The sequence below is a fragment of the Strix aluco genome, chromosome 1, assembly GCF_031877795.1.
Source record: "Strix aluco isolate bStrAlu1 chromosome 1, bStrAlu1.hap1, whole genome shotgun sequence".
Classification (NCBI taxonomy): domain Eukaryota; kingdom Metazoa; phylum Chordata; class Aves; order Strigiformes; family Strigidae; genus Strix; species Strix aluco.
In genome coordinates, this window is record NC_133931.1 from 4,811,646 (window position 1) to 4,833,689 (window position 22,044).

General features: G+C 39.2%; 1 protein-coding gene across 3 annotated transcripts in view; it reads left to right on the forward strand.

The window, feature by feature from the left end:
* The window catches only part of TRAPPC9 (trafficking protein particle complex subunit 9), a 536,307-nt gene that overhangs the window by 202,054 nt on the left and 312,209 nt on the right, over positions 1–22,044 (forward strand). For all 3 annotated transcript variants that reach the window (XM_074833224.1, XM_074833277.1, XM_074833369.1), the window contains one exon: positions 4,296–4,406. In XM_074833224.1, the coding sequence (XP_074689325.1) occupies positions 4,296–4,406 (111 nt within the window). The remainder of the gene's footprint in view (positions 1–4,295; positions 4,407–22,044) is intronic.

The window sequence follows — 22,044 nt, forward strand, 5'->3', positions numbered from 1 at the left end:
TTTGAAATGAGTATTGACTTAAATTTCCATGTTATTCTGAGACCTTCAGATTCTAAATTGATCAATGTTTCCTTGTAATTCTAGTTTTTACCTGTACGGCCTTCTGATGTATAGACCTTTGTGTTACTTGTAAAAGAAAATCTTGAACATGAAATTTATGATAGATTTTTCTAAAGGAAACATCATGGCAAAAATAAGGAAGATCATGGAAATGGAAAAATATTTCCAGAAGAAAATGGGAGACCTGGTTACCTGGGATATGGAGAAGGCCGAGCTACTCAATGACTTTTTTGCCTCAGTCTTCACTGGCAAGTGCTCCAGCCACACCACCCAAGAGGCAGATGGCAAAAGGGGGGACTGGGAGAATGAAGAAATGCCCACTGTAGGAGAAGATCAGGTTCAAGACCATCTAAGGGACCTGAAGGTGCAGAAGTCTGTGGGGCCTGATGAGATGCATCCACAGGTCCTGAGGGAACTGACGGATGAAGTGGCTAAGCCACGATCCATCATATTTGAGAAGTTGTGGCAGTACAGTGAAGTTCCTGCTGACTGGAGAAGGGGAAACATAACCCCCATTTTTAAAAAGGGAAAAAAGAAGGACTGGGGAACTACAGGCCAGTCACTCTCACCTCTGCACCTGCCAAGGTGATGGAGTGAATCCTCCTGGAAGCTACTCTAGGGCACGTGGGAAATAAGGAGGTGATTGGTGACAGCCAACATGGCTTCACTAAGGGCAAATCATGCCTGACAAATTTGGTGGCCTTCTGTGATGGGCTTTCAGTGTTGGTGGATAAGGGAAGAGCAACTGACATCATCTACCTGGACTTGTGCAAAGCATTTGACACTGCCCAACACAATATCCTTGTCTCTAAATTGGAGAGACATGGATTTGACAGATGGGCCACTCAGTGGATAAGGAACTGGCTGGATGGTCGCACTAAAAGAGTGGTCAGCAGCTTGATGTCCAAGTGGAGAGCAGTGACGAGTGGTGTTCCTCAGGGGTTGGGACTGGCGCTGTTTAACATCTTTGTTGGTGACATGGACAGTAGGATCGAGTGCACCCTCAGCAAGTTTGCCGATGACACCAAGGTGTGTGGTGTGGCCAACATGCTGGAGGGAAGGGATGTGCCATCCAGAGGCATATAAGAAGGACATGGACCTGTTAGAACAGGTATAGAGGAGGCCACAAAGATGATCAGGGGGCTGGAGCACTTTCCCTGTGAGGACAGGCTGAGAGAGTTGGGGTTGTTCAGCCTAGAAAAGAGAAGGCTCTGGGGAGACCTTATAGCAGGTCCATGTCCTCCTGATGTTGGGGGCCCCAGAGCTGAACACAGTACTCCAGGTGGGGTCTCACAGGAGTGGAGTAGAGGAGGAGAATCACTTCTGCTGACCTGCTGGTCACGCTTCTTTTAATGTAGCCCAGGATACTTGAAAACCTTAAACCCCTTAAGATGTATATTAAAAAAACTACCACCCCCACTTTCACTTTTTAGTTTTGCACAGAGACATGCCACTGTCCACAGGCAGTGCTTGCTTGTTTAGTGCCTGGTTGCATGTGACATTGCTATCACTTTTGTGACCTCAACCTTAACAACCTGTGCTTGTCCTATGAGTGTTCCCATCTCAAGGGTTTGCAGGGTAGCAACACAGTTCCTCCTTCTGGTGGGTTGACCCTGGCTGGATGCCATGTGCCCACCAAAGCTGCTCTATCAGTCCCCTTCTCAGCTGGACAGGGGAGAGAAAATATAACAAAAGGCTTGTGGGTCAAGATAAGGACAGGGAGATCATTCATCGATTACCATCACATGCGTAACAGACTCAACTTGGGGAAATTAGTTGGATTTATTACAAATCAAATCAGAGTAGGATAATAAGAAGTGAAAACTAAAACACCTTCCCTGCACCCCTCCCTTCTACCTGGGCTTAATTAGTCCCAATTTCTCTACCTCCTCCCCCTCAGTGGTGCAGGGGGATGGGAAATGGGGGTTGTAGTCAGTTCATTACACGTTGTGTCTGTTGCTCCTTCCTCCTCAGGGGGAGGACTCCTCACACTCTTACACTCTTCCCCAGCTCCAGCATGGGATCCCTCCCACGGGAGACAGTCCTCCATGAACTTCTCCAACATGAGTCCTTCCCATGGGCTGCAGTTCTTCACAGACTGCTCCAGCGTGGGGTCCCTGCCACAGGCTGCAGTCCTTCAGGCACAGACTGCTCCAGCGTGGGTCCCCCACGGGGTCACAAGTCCTGCCAGCAAACCTGCTCCAGCATGGGCTCCTCTCTCCACGGGGCCACAGGTCCTGCCAGGACCCTGCTCCAGTGTGGGCTTCCCACAGGGTCACAGCCTCCTTTGGGCATCCCCCTGCTCCAGCGTGGAGTCCTCCCCGGGCTGCAGGTGGAGATCTGCTCCACCATGGACCTCCATGGGTGCAGGGCACAGCTGCCTCACCATGGGCTGCACCACGGGCTGCAGGGGAATCTCTGCTCTGGTGCCTGGAGCACCTCCTGCCCCTCCTTCTTCACTGACCTTCGTGTCTGCAGAGTTGTTTGTCTCATATAGTCTCACTCCTCTCTCCTGCTGCAATTGCTTTCCCACAGTTTTTCCCCCCCTTCTTAAATCTGTTATTCCAGAGGTGCTACCACTGTCATTGATGGGCTTGGCCTTGGCCACCAGCGGGTCTGTCTTGGAGCCAGCTGGCATTGGCTCTGTGGGACATGGGAGAGCTTCTGGCATCTTCTCACAGAAGCCACCAGCTACCAAAACCTTGCCATGTAAACCCAGTACACTCCTGTATATGCTCTAAAAATGGTGTCTCTTGGTTTTCAGAAGAGGGTTGTATTATGAAACCGAATGTTTCCAGAGTAGAAGAGCAGTTCTTAAACTTTGCACTTCTTGAGTTTAATTGCCTTTGGAATGGCTGATGTTTGAGTTTAATGGTAAATTATAATGCAATAGGGTAAATATACTTTGTTGCCTGAGACAACCAGCTGTATCTTACTTAGTGTGAGTATGCAAATTGTTCAAAGGATGGCTTTGATGACTCTCACCAACATATTCCTCTTCTTCCCTTTTGGGGAGCTTCTGATTTCAAGGGAACTCTCTCAAATTAATGCTGCTGGTGGGTTCTGCTTCTGATGCCAAATACACGTTACTTTTCCCTGCTTACTGATTCTGATAGCAATTATATGGGATGAGATGATCTGTAATCTTTGTACAATGACTATAGTACTTTTTACTGTAATTCACAATAAGTCACTTAAGTTCATTATCTGTGCATTTAAACTTCAAAGTCGTCGATAGCTAACGCTAAATTGTAGTGATGCTTAAGGCTGGGATATTTCTCTGTTGTTAAGTAGCTTCTTAGGAAGTTTTGAATTTCAGAGTAGACTGATGAAGCAGTATTGCAGCTTTATGATTGTATTTGGCATTTTGGTATCTGGTTCTGATGTTTTTCCATGTGTAGCATATTATAATCATTCAATGCTGCTATTTGTGCTTAGTTTCACAATGAAGAAAAGTTTTAAAATAAGAATAAAAATTTACAATAAAGTTTCTTCCCTGTAGCTTTGTCAGTATTATTTCCTAAGGTTACCAGAAATGCGGTTGGTATATTTATACTGAATGCTTCTAGGGAATTTTGGATTTGAAGGATAGTAGCTGACAAATATGAAGTTTTCAGTGAGAGGTGCCTGTGTTTGCCTTTCTTACAGAAGAGACAGAGTTGTCTCTCTCAGAGTAGTTGGTAAATGGAAAAGTACTTGCTAGCCTGCTTTGGTCTGCAGACAGCCCAGCTACTGTAGTAAATGGAATTGCTCCCTGACACTGGGCAAGGATTTAAATTTTTGCTTGTAAATTTGTTTTTTAAAAAGATAAGGTCAAGGTAATTTGAAATAATAAAACTGTTTCATGTGAATGCTCAAAGAACTGAAAAAAATCTGTGGCTTTTTCCATAGAAATGAATCTGAAAGCTGCAGAGTGAGAATATTTACAGGTGATCAAACGCTATGGGGCTTAATACTGTGCAAGTTGTAATTGTCATGGAACTTTTCCTCTTTAGGATCTACGCTTCTGTCTAGTTTTAGTAAAAAATTAAAATAATCCAGTTATTAAAAAAAGTTATTTTTAATAAAAGAGTAAGATACTTCCATAATTGGAGTAGGGTCTAAAACATACATATGTCAGTGTATGTATATTTATGCATTTATATTTATGTATAAATATGAATTATGATAAACATATCATAATTCTGTGGTGTGTCATTGAAATTGTGCTCTTCTTTTTCCTCTCCTCTGAACAGCACCCGACAGTGCCATCTGCTTCTTGATGTCTTCAATTCTACAGAACATGAGTTGACCATCAGTGCTAGGAATAACGAAGATTTAATTCTGCATGCTGGGGAATGTCAGCGGTAAGTGCTTTCAGTATTAAAAGGGCTCTGTTTTAAACCCATTATTTATTTATATGCAATTGGTGATATTTGGGGCCTATTCTTCTTTTTAAACATTGTACACATGTCAAAGAATAAGAGTTTTTCTTTCCTTAAGGTGCATCACCGAGTACTAGCAATATTGCAAGTAAATTTATTTTGTCTATGAATCTAATAGTACTGAAAATAACAAAATACAAAATAGTTGGTTCTGAGGTGTACAGCTCATATAACTCGTTTTTGTAGAATGTTTTGATATAATTTTTATGTGCTCTGAACGTAGTTCTGATGATAAAACCTCATGTTGCTAGTTTGTTATCCTTTCCTAGTTTTAAATAGTCTTTTCTTTATGTAGTTCCCCAGCCATTTCATCAGTTTTCATAAAAAGAAAACTGCAGGAAAAATGGAATAGAAGAAAAAGCAATCAGGATCTCAATGGAAAAAAATTTCTAGATTAAGTAGGCTGTTATGTGTATTGGTTCTTACAAGCCTACTATGGTGATGTAAAGGTAATTTTGTAGGTAACTATATCTCCTAGGACCCCTACTGCTGGCGATACCCTAGGTTACTTGGTTTATCTCCTTCAGATGATCTTTACATCTAAATGACACCATTTTCATTTTAAAAAGATGAAACTGAAAAAGGAAATGTTTCTGTTCGGTCATGGGCTATCTGTACAGTTTTCTTCTTTGAGGGAGTTGTGCTGCAGTCTTAAACCATGCAATTGATGACCTTATTTAAAGAGAGATATTTTCATGTCTTCAAATCTCAGTCTGAATATTGAGTTCAAAGTAAAAACACATCAATTGCAAGGCATGCAATTGTCAAAAGAAGTATAAAATGTGTAACAATAGCAGTAAATTTGAAATGCTTTTTGCCTTAGTGACTTTGAAAGCACAGCCATGAGAAAATACATTGACTCAAACCATGGCTGTATTTTCTCAGTTTTACTTTATCAGGGAATTGACAAAAATATCAGTAACATACAATGCTGTTCCTTTTATTTAGAAAGAATTGGGTTATTTTATTTTTTTTTAAAGTGGTCTAAATACCCACCAAAACATTCATGTTCTTATCTGTACTGTTTTGTAATTTTGTTTTTATGCTTCTTGCTATTCCCCATAATTTTTGTAGTTGGAAAACACCTTGAAATTTTTCACTCCCCATTTTTGGGACAATATGTAACAAATAAAAAGCTACAAAAAAGGTTATGAAATTACTTTTCTCCTTGATTGAATTACTTCTAGTTTCCTATGGATTTAATAATTTAGCTTTAAATATCCTTAAATCGTTATATTATAATGGATATAAACCCTTTCAATAAGTCTTTTGAAACAGTCATTTATCAAGGTGGATTGTGTATTTGATGCAAGTATTTAAACCTTTTAAGGATAGTGATTTTTATTCTTACTGCAAAATATGTTATTTTTTTACCCTTGGTTAGAAATTGCACTGAGTTTTCTATCAGTTCTAAAGGCATTTGTTATCTATTTCCTGAATGGTAACTGCTTTTAATTGTAACAATGTGTATATAGCTCCTATGTTGCTTAGTTTTAATTTTTATTCTGATGGATCTGCTACAAAAACTTAGGTGAAAGATATACTGGTCCTCCTCCTAACAAAGGACTTTTGTTAATCTTACCAAAAAAAAAAAAAAAGGGAAAAAAAAAAAAAGAAAAATCAGAAATCTTCCTCTTTTTTTGAGCAATGGTTCTAGATCTTTCTTTTTTTAACATAGGGCAGTCATTCTCAGGAGTTTGCATTTGAAGCAAGTGTTTTCAGTCCAAATATACAATACTTTTCAAGAAGGCCTCCTCTTAGATTCTCCTTTTATCATTTTTTCTTTGGACATCATCTTTGTTAATATCTACTAATATTTAAAGAGAGGCTCTTCAGTCAAGTTCAGGTTCTTTCCCCTTCCCTATACCTCCTTGATTCCCCCCTCATTCTTAATGTTTTCCTCATTCCACTTTTATTTAAATTATAACTTTTTTGCCAGCTTTGGTCACTCTTGCTTCCTTTTGTTATTTACTCTCCCTCCATTCATCACCATCATTTTGAAATCTCCTGTCCTGACAAAGTGCAGATAGCAGGAAATTGTTTTCTTCGTTCCTGTTCTTATTGCTGGAGACTATAAGTGTTTTCATATTCTCTGCCTACAGACCTACAGAGAAGGATAATGCTGCATCCTGCTTACACTTGCTTCTTTGTTTCCCACTTTGTATGTTTAGAAAGTAAAGTAACTTGGAAGTCTCTGATGTGTTGCTTCTCTTTTCGATATTACGGAGCCTACGGTAGAATACTGAGTTTTGCCCTCCCGTGCCTGGTGAGAGGGATTTTGCAGGGGATTTTTCCATTGCTTTTAGGTAAAATGAAGAATGGTGATGGAAGACTCTGGATGTTACACTTATTAAAGCACTCTCTATAACATATTTTATTTATAACAAAGGTATACAATTAGCCATGGTGTTGGAAATAGGGAGGGCGGAGGAGATGGAAGAAGAAATGCCAAAAAGAGTCTGGAATCAGCAGCAGATCAGTACTGGCAATGCCAAATCTTGCTGAGTTCGTGCAGGGCAGTCCCTGGCATCCATCTTATAGCATCCATATTATTTGGTGCGTTCCAGCCTCCTCCTGTTCTCTGGCTTATTAGTGTTTATGTAGAATGCATAGAATACTACACATCCTTTTGACTTTAAGGCTCAAAGTGAAGTTTGCTTCAATTAGCTTAGAGACAGGGAAATAATAGCTGTTACAATGACACTGCATGCACTAGGAAAAAATGGTGGTATACTATTAAGGAAAAGTGACATCCTTTAGGCCATTAAAATACTATCTGGAAAATATATGCCTTTTTGTACAGTAAGATTGTTCTGCTGACTAGTGGAGATTATCATCTTAGCTTTCAGACAACCTTAAGCTTACAATTTACTGTACTTTTTAAGCCGTTGGTTGGGAGTATTTAGCGTGTGTATTGTAACTGTTCTTGGATATGTATATAAGCAGTGTTTCTGAGGAGTGACACTCTTTTCCCTCTATTTTAGGATAGAGCAACACATGCTTTGCTCCCTATCATTTCATAGTAAGAAATGGTAATTTGGGCTCAGTGATTATTTTGTTTACTCATTTTTCTGTCTTTTATCGTTATATGTTCTGCAAACACACCAATGGAAAGGATCAGCTTTTCATTTTTTTCCTGTATCCCAAGATGTTACTTAGTGATTTCATACTCCCCTTCGTGGTTTCCATATGACTTGAAATGTTCCTTTGTGTCCCACTGTGGGACAATTAGTGGTATGTTTTACTTTGAGGTCTTTTGTTCTCAGAAGATTGTGTAGGGAGGAGAGAGAACTAAGACTGATTTGGAGGAGAGAAGGAGAAGAAAGGAAATCCACCCTCTGACTCCTATAAGGTGGAATGCTGAAGAAAAGAGAGGAGCAAGGGTTTTGGAGGGTCCTTTGTTGAACTCCTGAAAATAAATTTAGAATTCATTACAAAGCTCTATTCAAAATTTCACAGAATCATCTAGGTTGGAAAGGACCTTGAAGATCATCTAGTCCAACCGCTAACCTAGCACTGACAGATCCCAACTACACCATATCCCTCAGCGCTATGTCGACCCGCCTCTTAAACACCTCCGGGGATGGGAACTCCACCACCTCCCTGGGCAGCCCATTCCAACGCCTAACAACCTGTTCTGTAAAGAAATGCTTCCTAATATCTAGTCTAAACCTTCCCTGGCGCAACTTGAGGCCATTCCCTCTTGTCTTATCGCTCATTACTTGGTTGAAGAGACTCATCCCCAGTTCTCTGCAACCTTCTTTCAGGTAGCTGTAGAGGGCGATGAGGTCTCCCCTCAGCCTCCTCTTCTCCAAACTAACCCCCCCAGTTCCCTCAGCCGCTCCTCATACGACATGTGCTCCAGACCCTTCACCAGCTTCGTTGCCCTTCTCTGGACACGCTCGAGTCATTCAATGCCCTTTTTGTAGTGAGGGGCCCAAAACTGAACACAGTCATCGAGGTGCATCCTCACCAGTGCCGAGTACAGGGGTAAGATCCCTTCCCTGTCCCTGCTGGCCACGCTATTGCTGCTGCAAGCCAGGATGCCATTGGCCTTCTTGGCCACCTGGGCACACTGCTGGCTCATGTTCAGCCGGCTGTCAATCAACACCCCCAGGTCCCTCTCTGACTGGCAGCTCTCCAGCCACTCCTCCCCAAGCCTGTAGCGCTGCTGGGGGTTGTTGTGGCCCAAGTGCAGCACCCGGCATTTGGCCTTATTGAAACTCCTACAGTTGGCCTCAGCCCATCGCTCCAGACTGTCCAGGCTGTCCAGAGGCTCTCTCTGCAGAGCCTCCCTACCCTTGAGCAGATCAATCGAAAAAAAAATCGGATGACTTTTTGCTGCTTTACATCTGCAAGAGTTTTTTTAAGCTTTAATATACACAGGGAAATATGTTGGGCAACTGATGTCCTAACAAAAAGCTGCCAGACAAGTTACTCTGCTGAAGTTCTGGCTGCAGCGAGTAATGCTGAGATGTTGGCAACATCTTCAGTTAATAAAAAATGTTTGATATACCACACTGTGGTGTCAACATGTTTTCTTAATCTATCTGGTTGAATATACTTCATGTGATGATGAGGGAAACAAGCTCTCTGATAGATGCTATTGGAAAGTTCAGCCTTCAGATATTTTTCTAGACTAGCAGAGCCTCCTGTCTGCAAAGCTGTTTCTTGAAGTAGTCAACTGCACCCTGTTGAAGGGGCTTTGCTATGAACATGTTTTGAATGTAATCAGCAGTAAAACAAAACTTGTTTGTCGCAGTGATGTGGCATTCAACAGGTTGTTCTGAAATGGAAGAGTATAGCAGACAGCTCTTGGAGGGGAATTGTATTATGTATAACAAAAAAGTGTTGCCACTAGCAGTGATTTTAATTTATTGAAAAACTTAGGTATGGTAATTATTGTGTTTCTTACTTGATTATCAAACTATTAAAATTAAATTTCATGACAACCCTCATTTATGCGTAAATCACTTCATAATTTATGGTAATAGATGTTATCTCATTACGTGCCGCAGGATATCTCATTTGGTACAACACACCCTGCATTGCCTTTACATTTCTATTCTGTGCACGGTGCGTCTGGCATTTAGGAATGGCAAACATCCTCGTCAGTGGAAGATTTATCATGGTGATGGTCTGAGGAGATCAATCCTCTCATCTGTCCTTGTGGTACAACACAACTGAGTTGTTAAAATCTTTCATGGATATGAGACTCCACAGTTGGTGGCTGTAGATGTAACACTTCTAGACATTAGAGTTTTCAGACTGTTTTTGGTGTTGGTGGGAGGACCATAGGGATTGAAGCTTGGGACTGCCCAAGAATAGGTCCGGAGTGAGGAGTTGAGAAATGAAGAGCAAACAGGACACGGGTAAGAATAGGCTGGAAAAAATCAGTCAAATGGTGTCAGTCATGGAGGAGCTGTGAAGGGTCTCTTAATCATTCGGACATCTTCCCTGTTAGGAAGGATATCTTCTCCACTATATTCTGGAAATCTAAAATATTTTGAGAGCTGTATTTCCTTGAGAATAGTGAGTAGCCCTGAAGCTTCTGGATAGATGTATCCTTGGTACAGGCAATCATCAATGAGGAAATACTTTTATTGGTAATTCAAATGGCAGAGGCTTTTGTTCAAAATTAACAAGTTCTGACAAGTGCTGGTGCCCCATGGGAGTGCTGATGTGAAATAACATGATGGAATTTTGGCTTTTTTTTTAATTGGGAGTTGCATAAGAAAAAATGGGCCAGAGAAATACTACAGTAGCAAAATCAACAGTCAGAAGTTAGGAAGTGCCAAGCTTCTTGCTGGGTCAGCAGTTCCTGACTTTTAGCAGGGTTATAGGATTAAATGAGTGAGTTTACTTACACATATCCACTATAGTGAGTTTTGTTGGGTTTTTTTAGTCAGCAAAAGTATGGGCATTTCTCTCAGTTTTGATAAGTGAACTTTTCTATGTATTGACTTCACCTATTTTTAAATACTTTTTTTTTGTTAAATTCTAATCAATCAAGAATAATTAAAGAAACAGGTTAATGTTTTAATTTTTATACCTCTCATTACATACTACGGTGTTTCTTTCATTCATAGAAAGGAAATAATTTTTGAAAAAGTCCTTTGTGTGCAGAGTATTAATGAGAGCCATTGACTACTGCTGACTACTGCTTAATTATTTTATTTAAATGCATTGATTAATTGAGATTTGAAGTCTGTGATATGGTATACTGCAATTTCTGTAGTGTTAGTTAATAATGCACATAGATACTGAAAACATTTTGAAATAAGTCCTCCTGCAAAGGGTATGAGAATTAAAAATTTTGCCCCTTTTTAAACCATAAGTTCCATTAATAAATTTATTGTCAATGTGTAAGTAAATCATGACTGTTATTTCTCATAGCTGCCAAGTCAGTGTTTAATTTGTGCATTTGTTTATGACAGGGCATGTTGTCTGTATGAGAGATTAATGATTTTTTCCTTACATTGCTGTTGCAGTTTATATTTTAAAGACAAAGCTACTATGACTAAAGCTTTGCATGCTGTCATCGAGAGAAAATAAAATTTCACAGCCATTTCACTGGGTCTTCATGTTACATCCAGGCAAGCTGGATGTAGGCAAGAATTTTGAGATACCTTCAAGTCAAATTAAAAAATATCAAAGGTTGTATTAACTAAATTATGAAAATCACTTGCTGTTTTCAGGGTAATCATTTTTATTTTGTCTTTTGTTTGACATTTGTTAAATACGCATTGAATTTTTTTAAGGCTTGCCTTTTTTACTAATAGCCAAATTAATCTTTAAAAATACTACATAATTTTGAGTGCATAATTAGTTATTTTCAACAAAGAAATTGAAAAGGAAATATTTCTTTGGGTAGGGAAGGGAAATATATCTAGCACTGGTCAGATGCATAGTATGATCCAGTTCTAAAGCTCGTATTTATTTCAAAGCATTTTGAAAAAATTGGAGATGTTACAGGAAGAATCTGTAAAAATTAATAGGTTGGCATAATAATAAACAGATTAATAAAAAAATTACAAACAATAGAAGGAATAATAAAGAGAAATTTCGGTTTTGGACTGCTTTCTAGTTAGAGCATGTAAGGAATTCCTTCACTGAAAGGCACATGCTTCCCATGAAAAGTCAGTCCAGGTGCTCTTTCGACGTCCCTTCTGACCTTGGCTCTTCTATGATTCTGATTCCTTGGTAAGGTGCAAAGACATGACGGGTGATCGCAGGGTGGTTGCGAGTCCTCAGTGCGAGTGTACTGCAAAAAACCAAATGTGATCTGAGAACAGGAAAGGCAAATAGAAATAGGGAATAGTAAGTAAGAATTCTGACATTCAGTTGTGGTTACACATATACAAGAAAGAGGAGATCAACTGGTAGAAGATGCAGATAACTGTTGAAAATAATGTAGACATCGAGTGTGGTTTGAGAAGCGCAGTAAAATTTAGAAGGGATTATTAATGTATTCTATGAAGTTGGGGACAGAGAAGGGCTCTCTTTTAAAGGTTAAGGGAGGTGAGGACACCAAGAAAAACCGAGCTTTGAGCTGTCTATGAATGGCTAGAAATGGAAAGATTTCCAGGCCTCAGATATCATCAGATTGTTCAGCAGTCTCCCTCACAGAGAAGTGGAGGCAAAGAACCTGGCTGATTCTAAGGTGTCCTCAGTGGAATTGCTAAAGACCTGTCTGCAGTTGCTACACTTCCCAACTGGAAGAGCTTTTCCAGTGTCCTGTCCCTGCAATTGATGATGGGAAAACAAATGCCCATGTAGGTTTTACAGCAACAAATATGTGAAAAGATGTCTGTTCCTCCCTCCCCTCCTCAGTGCAATATCATCCTTTTGTTCTGAAAATGTAGTTATGGTGTATTTCTCCAGGCAATGTGCAGGAAAATGTCTTTCCTATGATTTGCATTTGAATTTAGCATTTCTGTTCCCGTCAGAAACACACATATTTGGAACACAGATAAACCTCCATTCTCTAATTGCTGGTAGAGGGACTTTCCCTTTGGGTAGGTTTTCTCAGATTTGTCTGTATTAGATGTTTCTCCTCTCCCCTCCACTCCCCCAGCTTCATCTGAAACTCAGTGTATTGATTATATGAATTGAAGAATGCTACACTGGGTAGGCAACTGTTTCAATATTATATGACTTCTCATAAAATTCTTCTTTTTCCACTTCTTCAAAAGTAGGTTTAAGCGAATTGACTGTTTTCCTAAATCAGGGGTGAAAAACTTGCTGGCTCTAGCCTGCATGGCAATTTTTCTGACCTCTTTGAACATTGACTTGACCTCAGGAGATCCATTTTGCACTATTTCTTATATTTTGTGTATGTAGCTAGGGAAACGGGAGGTTTATGAGTACAGGCCAAGTTTGTCTCTGACAGGATTTATTAAGTTTAATAGGGTACAGCATAAACATGGCTAGATAGATTGGCCCTTCTACAAAATATCTCACAGATAGAATACGAGTTTGCTATCCTAGTTTTAGATGATCTGTAAATCACTCAAAATCCAAAATAAAAATCTTGATCTTCAACTTAAATCATAAGTAGACCATAGGTTGTAGAAAGTGCAGGGTTCAAAAGCTATCTCTTGAAAAGTCAGAATAATTGATTTCAGAATTCAGATTTAGAAATTATTTTTTAAAAAAGGAGTGTTGGGGTTTTTTTTTCATAGAAGAAACCAGACTTTTTCCTTTCTTCATTTCTTCCACAATTGGAAAAATTATTTATTTATTGAAATTTTTGGGTGCTAGTCACATTGGTGGAAACATTTGTCAAAATGTGGGCCTATTAAAAAAATGGCTGAAGTGCTAGTATTTTTTTATTGGGTTTTCATTTTTGTGCAAAATATGTGGAAGAAAAAGTAAGAATGTAAGAAAATTCATAAATGTTTGTTTTGTTAGATAACAATGGAACAACAAGCTAAACAGAAAAAATGACTGCTTCCTGAAGGAAGTGTTTGCCTTTGTGTTTGCCCTTAATTCACACATATTCAAGCCAATAGATTCATATTGTGTCTTTAGAAAATCATGTTTCAGCGTTGATGGATGATGGAAAAAAGTGGAGAATAAAGGTGAACATTATCAACCTTTCACTGGACATTAGTTTCCTCATTAGAATTAAATAAAAAATACCAATATTTAGAGATAGAAATGATTCCATGGAAATTTGGGTTTTGTCTATTCTTTTTCTAGTGGATTTTCTAAACACTGAAGGAGAAAGGTAAGTAGTATTGATCGACATTTTTTTTTTCTAGCAATGTTTGTCAGTATTTCTGTGAGATGGAAACTTGATAACAATTTCTGTTTTGTCCTGAACCTACTTAGTGGTTAGCACACCTGAAATAGGCTGTTGCTGTCTCTCTTCTTTTAGTAAAGACCAAGTTAGAAACCTAGGAATGCTAAGTAAAATGATGATAGACAACCACAGTGTAAAAAAGAGGTGCCATACAGATGAGCACAGACAAGTAGGGAAGTGCATATTTGCAGCTCTACTAATATAGTTGACATGGCCCAAATTTCTGTAAGACTTGCCTTGCAGTGTAAATTCAAGGTAGGCTGCAAACACTGTTATTGCAGAGGTTGTTTCATAATTCTTTTTTATCTAGTTGAACGCGGCACTGCCTAAGGCATGATAGGCGAAGGGAGCTGAAGGGATGCTGTGTGCCTGGATGGGAGCAGGGTTGCAAAAAATAAGTATCACTTGCATGCTGCTGTGCTGCAGATGTGGGTCTTTGTAGCCAACTTCTGGGTTAGCACTGGTTTGAGTGAGGGGTCTGAACTGGATGACCTCCAGAGGTCCCTTCCAACCTAAAATATTCTTTGATTTGAAAATCTACGTAGACATTGATAAACTCACTCTTTGTTCCCAAAGCCAACAGTGTTATGGGCACATGCCCATATGAGTAGGTTACTCTATCACTTAAGACTTCCCGTCATCCCAACATTTGTCCTACTCTGTCATTCTTTCCCACCCCACCCCCCCAGAGGATTAATTCCTTTCCTTACCCTTTCTTCCTTTATTTTTCTGCTGTTACTGATGACATAGTGCCAGGTTATGGTAAAGATCCTAGCTAACAGTCCCATATATTACTTTAAATAGTGTGTATTTGCACAATTCTCCTTCATAGGTCTGATGAAATGCATTACTTTTTCTGTTCGCACCTAAAACCTGGTGCCTTGTATGTTCATCTAACAGGTTAAAAATAGCCATGGAATTTATTTTCCTGTTAAATTGCTCAAATAGAATATTTGGAGACTTGGAAATAGGAAGTGAAGGGTATCTGGGTCTGTAGAACCTTGAGAGATTGTAGGTTCAAATGGCGAAGATAGCTGCATAGTTTTAGTCCATTTCCTAACCAACCATCATCTTTATTTTCAGGGAAAAAGCTACCTAACACATTTCAGGACTTTTTTTTTTTTTTTTTTTTTTCATGCTGCCAGTAAAAGACTGAGCATTTGGGTGTAGGTACAGCTCCAGGTCACACCTGGTTTGATCGATATCTGTAGATAAATAGATTAATTTAGCCTAAAGCACTATCTGCATTTAGGAGAACTAGCTGTGTTTTGTGGCTGTGGTGACATGGTGACTGCATTAATGGGATGAAAGAAGATTGTCTTGAGTGGCTGCCAGTTACGTCTGCTTTAATGGCCGAAGGATTTATTAAAGTTACACTCTGATGTTGCACTGATTTGGCTTTCTGCCTGCTCTCTGATGTTCTGTAAAAAATCATGATGGTACAGCATAGATTTCCTGAAGTTGGAAATGAAAATACCCAATTCCTATTAATTTATTTTAGATGATCAAAAGTATAATTAAAATAGCTGTTTTATGAGTCTTTCCTTCAAAGAGAGCAGTCATTTAAAATTAGTGCTTCAGCAGCTTGAATTTATTCTTCAGTCTTGACATCCACTTACTTCTTCCTTTATTAACTGGAAACAAAAGCTAAACCAACACTGATCTGAAAAGATCACTGAAAGATGTTATGTAAATGCTGTAGTATATAAAGCCAGCTTTTTATGACATTTTGATTGTGCAATTATGAAGGTGTCTCCAGACACTGGTTTGAAGTGGAGTCTTTGTTTTCTGTTTTTTCTCCTGATGCCACTATACTAACTGGGATCATAGGCAAAAAGTTGAAGCCTTCTTTGGAATAATGCAAGGGTTTATAAGTTCTAAATTAAAAAACCCAAACCAATATTCTGCTAAGTTTGAATACAATGTATGATTTGCCCTATAGAAGTGTATAACCTTGGCAGGGTGATGTTAAGTCCATAGTCTTTCCTCTTCAGTCACTTTGTCTCTCCACTCCAGCCCACTCTTTCGACAGCTGGATCTTCCCAAGGGAGAGCTTTACCTGTGTTAGCTTGGTAGGCTCTTAGTCTACAATGCATCATTTGAAGTGCGTTTGCTCAGTTTTCGAAAATGCATACTGCTTCTAATTTGTTTTCTTATAGTTGACAGCTGTAATAAAAATGAAGAATTCTGCTCTAGCTTTGGATTTTTAAAGAATAATAGACCGTTCTCAAACAAGATCATTGAAGTTGTTTAATTTTCTGGCCCTCAGAAGGGCTGTTACTTGAGGGAGAGGAACTCTAAATCTGAATCCTGTAGTGCTTTGATTTCTGTCTAGTGTGGTAGGTGTGTTTAAAACCTCCGTATATACACTTTTAAATTACTCCCTGTCTTATATAGTGCTTTCAGGCTATGAAAGATCCCGACATTATGGAAATATTCCAGATTTAATATGTTGAATTGTGAATACCCTCGGGAAAGAGGGTGACTTGTAATAAAGAAGGTCAATTACAAGTTTATTTCAGTTTTTTTTGTGTACATCTGCATCTGGTAAGTGTGCTGAATTGGGAAGGAGTAAACATGGTTTTATGAAGGGAAGACGTAGCTCATAAATCCATTGAAGTTTGGAGCTAACAAGCTTCTGGGTAAGGAGGATCTAATTAGTATAATTATTGACATATGACAGATTTCCCCACCAAAGGCTGATGGAGAATCCAAGCTGCTGCGGAATAAGAAAGTTATTAACTGGTTAAGAGAAAGGTGACAGAGGAGTGAATAATCACTTCTAGAGATCAAGTCATTGTTGGAGCTCTTCTGGGATCTGGGCTGGGCCCTGAGCTGCTCAGCCTCTTTGGAAACTGTGGGAAGAGGAGTGAGCAGAGGGCTGGGAAGGTCCCCAACAGAAAACTTTGGGCTGTAGAGGGGGAATCTGACTGCGAGGAATTACAGGACAAGGTGATGAATTGGCATGTGAACTTCAGTCTTAATAAATCCAAAGGGCTGAACAGGTTGGAAGAAGAATCCAAACTCTAAATAGCGAATGATGAGCTCAGAGCTGTCTTTTACCTCCTAGGTAACTGGATGCAAGTTTTAAAACATACATCTATGAAAATGCTGACCAGGTTTCAATGTTAGTTGAATACAAAGCAAACATCTTTTTGAGCAGATGCATCAGCTCAGGGTAGGATGTTTTCACTTCTTTGGTACAATCTCACCAAAAGAGAAGGTGATACTTGAAAACTATTTAAGTTGAAACAAAGTGCTAGGAAGAAAATATCTGCAAAAAGAGGAACCTGATATGACAGAGGAAAGTAGATGCTGTTACATTTGAGGGGGAAAAAAAAAAAAAGAAAATAAAAGCAAGCACACATTGTAAATGGAAGATTGAATTATAAAACGATTTGAAGTTTAATATCCTGAGATGATTGGTAGTATCTTTTTTTTTTTTTTTTCTTTCAGTTATGGGATTAAAGTTTTGCTGTCTGATATAACTCTTGGTAAGGTGCTTAAATGGAAACTGGTTTACTGATTCTTATCTTCACAAACTAAATTATTTACTTCTTGGTGAAGGTTTTGCTATTGTCTGCAGATCTCTTCCTGACTTCTGACCTGAAAGTTTCTGGAATATTCCCATGCAGTTGATGCAGGATTTGCACTGCTGGAGTTCAGCTTTAAGGCGAGCTATTGGTAATGGGATGGAGCCTGTTTATACTAGATTATGTGGGGGTGAAATAGAGATTTTCCTCACCGATGACAGGTGCTCTTTTGGATTCTTCAAATACTCTTAAGGTATTTCTCTGTTCCCCAGTTGCTTACTCTTCTCGTCCTTTCAGAGTCTTCTTTCCCACGAATTGTGCTGATGCCATTCAACTAGTCATAGGTCTGTCCTTTAACTGAGATGGTAAGGCAGTGGACAAGCAAGAACAGCAACCTGTGCTTTCATATTTTTAAGATCACCTGAAATCATTATAAATTACATGACAAAACTAAAAATTATAATCTGGATAAATTCAGGTATGTATTGAAACTAAATATAAGGTGTTTTGTATAGCTACATGCCTTTAATACACTGAAAATAATTCTTCCTCTGCTGTGTAAGTCTCCAGAAATTAATCTTGTTTTGGAGAGAATCTACTGAGTCATTGCTTGCATGAGGAAATCTTTCTCTCTAAATTACTCCTGCTATAACAGTTTACTAGGTCATCTGTATTTTTCCTGAAGTGTTTATTTGTTGTCTTTTTTTCAGTTCAAACTGGAATATATGTCAACTCCACAGAACACATGGCAGAATATTAATTCTGTTAATAGTTACTGTGAAACATATGTGGTAAAATGCCAGCCATGGATGTATCTCAGCTAAAACCTTTCCCTTTGACAAATGAGGGCCTAACATATGAATTATACGTACTGATCACCAAAGTTTCTTTCCAGGGTTACTCCATCAGGGAATCTTTGTTCTCAGGCCTATCTTTTATACCAAAATGGTGTTAATGAGTTGTGCATCTCCTGATGAGTTGGCAGAGAGTTTACAGCTTCAAGGAGATCTAACACCTGCTAATACCAGGGCAGAAGCTTGGCTGCTAAGTTGCCGAGACCACAGTTAACCTATTTAAATAACAAGCTACCATTGATCTGGGTTTTGCAGTGTGTTCTCTTGAGTGTTTTGGTTTTAGGAGATGTATTATTTAAAGAAAGATTTTAGTATTTAATTTGCAGTGTTTAAAAGGAGTGAAGCTGCCTCTTTGGGATTGAGAAAGGTAACAAAATACAGTTTAGTAATAACTTATTGATAATAATTTCTGAGCTTGAAAAGATCCTTCTGTAGGATTCTTCTACTGCATGAAGATTCCATTTGGTATGAACAAAACCAGACCTGATCAAGAAGAAACTTCACATGGTATGAAGAGGAAGTTTTGCTGAAGTGTATCTGCATTAACAGTGAGGGTAGGAGCAGTGAATGACACTGTATATAAACCAGGTATATCCCTGGGGTTCTGACATAGCTGAATTACCACTTTTGGCTGGCCCAGCTTTTGAGAATGGTGGTAGTATTGAACAAACCTTTCCATCCACATGTGTAGCTTGAAATGGTTGAATCGTACAATTATTTGGGTAGGAAGGGACCTGCAATGAGCAGAGACACCTTCCACTAGCCCAGGTTGCTCAAAGCCCCGTCCAACCCGGCCTTGAACCCTTCCAGGGAGGGGGCAGCCACAGCTTCTCTGGGCAACCTGTGACAGTGTCTCACCGCCCTCACAGCAAGTAATTTCTTCCTTATATCTAATTTAAATCTACTCTCTTTCAGTTTAAAACAGTTGCCCCTTGTCCTGTCACTTACAGGCCTTGGTAAAAAGTCTCCTTCTGTCTTTCTTACATGCCCCGTCTATATATTGAAAAGCTGCAATAAGGTCTCCCCGGAGCCTTCTCTTCTCCAGGCAGAACACCCCCAACTCTCTCAGCCTTTCTCCACAGCAGAGGTGTTCCAGCCCTCTGACCACTTTTGTGGCCCCCTCTGGACAGGCCTCCTCATGGACAGGTCCATGGGTCTTTCTAGTGGTGGGGACCCCAGAGCTGGACTCACTGCTCCGGGTGGGGTACCAAGGAGTTGCAGGAGCACACATTTTATTATTTTTTCACAGTCCTGAAAAATACGTTATTTAGGGACCTGATGGGAACTGTCATTTTGTGTGTGCAGTAATGAGTTAATGCAGGCTTGTCTTTCATGAGGGTGCTTGTGGTGGCAGTGACAGTCCAGGTTTGAAATTGGCTTTTTTTTTTTTTTTTTTGCAAACACTAGAAATGGAAGTGAAATGGACTTTCTGTAGAAAAAGGAGAAACCTCATTTTTTAAAGCTATTCACACTGAGTACTTGTTTGTGTGTATTTGGAAAAAGTAACAGACATATATCTGAGATAATTTCCAACTGTTAAAATATACTTTGTAATGATAACAGCTGCCCAGTGTATTGACAGATAAGAGAGAGAATTCATACAAATTTTTTTACAAATATTTGTCTTAGTTTCACACTGTCTTGTTTCACAATACAGTAAAACTATTATTTTACTGCAAGTTCTGTGGCTATATCTTCTTGTGTACCTAGGTGAAACATTTCACCTTTTGCTACTTGGAGTTTTTGTACGAGTTGTGAGCTAAATTTATTTTGCAAAGAGTAGACAAACCATGGGTAATATCTGTAAATCTAACCTGTTCAATTTGAATAAAGCTTATGTTGAGGTCTTAACAGTTCAGTGACTGAAGAAGTGGAAAGAGAATACAAAATTAGAAAAATACACATATTAAAGCTACTTGTGTAGCAGTTTACTTTCCTGCTGCTCTTTGAAAAAAGGGGGCAGGGAAGAAAACAGTGTCTTTAAATAGCCTGTCAGGCTGCTGCTGCATCTACTTCCTTGTGTGACAGATACTGCATTTCTCATTAATGGTACCTTGCAAGTGCCTGTGGTTGCCATAGTAACTATCTCTGAGCCTTATACCTTAAATTTATCCTGACAAAGGTTATTGTGGCAATTCCTACTAATTGGCTTTTTTTGCTGTGGCTATTTTTAACTCATCCCCTCCTCCTCTATTTAAGTTACAGATCTTAAATGGAATGAATTGGCAGAATGGCCATGGGTGAGAAAATGCTTTACAGGGCAGGACTAATCGGCAACTAAACTCTACGTTTTGTTCTTCAGTGCTTGGTCAGAAAAGACTAAATCATAACTTTCAATGGTAACTAAAACGTTACCTGTTTTGTCCTTCAAATGTTTTGATGTGAAATAATATAGATGCTCTTGAAACACAGTTTTGGTTCATGCAGGCTTCTACTAGTGTTCATTCCCAAATATTAGTCACGTTGTTTATTACCAGATGTTACTACCAGCAGAGATACAAGGAAATAAGCCATATCCTGAAGACCTGAAAAGCTAATTTAAAGTAAGTCTCTAATAAGCAGAAGATTGCACAATAAGAAGAGTTAGCCTTGTGCTATATTACCACCTGGGACAGGTGCTATATTAGTATGAATGCAGTTACCTGGCATCTGCTGGTACAGCAGGTTAAATTAAGAAGTTATTCATAGGCTGGTGATATCACTGTTTAATTTCCTGTAGGTGTTTTAGAGGACTACTGCTACAACATTTTCACTGGCTAAGAACTCTCAAATTTAATTGCTTGATTGACTTCAGTTACGTTTTTCAGACTCAGGACTGAGACAGCAAAGCAGTGACTTGATGAGCGCTCCCAGAGTATTCATTTCATGGGTACAGAGCAGCAGAGAAGAAAAGTTACAGGTAGAATGGGGGGCTGTCAAGCACTGTAACTTTTGATAGTGTGGAAGGAATAGTGCTGCTGAACAGCAAGAAATGTGATTGCAGCTATGATAAGGTACAAAACGTAGACATAAAAAAGACAGGAGTAAATCAAACCATGCCATTAGAGGAAGGAAAGGGGCAGAGAATTCTCAACTTCTCAGAGGGGTGAAGGATACAGATGCACATTCAACCCACTGTTTTACACTCAGCCAATTTCTGCGTGGTAGAGTTCACCAAAGGTGCAGCCAGCAATCATTTGACCTTCTTCTTTCTTGTGAGATAAATGAGAAAAACTTCTAAAACTTCACAACCTTTAAACATTGGACTTTCTCATTTTAATATCTTCAGTTCAGTCCTGATGCAGATCAGCACTTAAGTTTAGGGTACAGCAAACTTAAAAGATGTAAGAAGTGTTTATTCACAGTTGGCTTGTTCTGAAATGTTAAGGCTGATGCATTCACAGAATCACAGAATCATTCAGGTTGGAAAAGACCCTTGGGATCATCGAGTCCAACCATCAGCCCGACTCTACAAAGTTCTCCCCTACACCATATCCCCCAACATCTCATCTAAACGACCCTTAAACACATCCAGGGATGGTGACTCCACCCCCTCCCTGGGCAGCCTATTCCAGTGTCTGACCATTCTCTCTGTGAAAAATTTTTTCCTAATGTCATTCAATTGCTTTGAAGCCCAAGAATACATCCACTAGAACCTTAGAACAATTAAATTATCTTTCTGTGCTTTGTCAGGAGGAATTTACAAGGAGTGTAAATTCATGTTTGGGAATGGAAATTTGCTACAAATCTAGGAAGATCCCTATGGAAATTTGAAGAAAAAAAAGGAAATTTGAGAATTATGTACCTTCTCAAGGGTTATTATGTTTCATTCAGCATTGTTTTTTCTGGTGTATAACTTTGACCAGAAGCCTCTTCAATATAGAAAG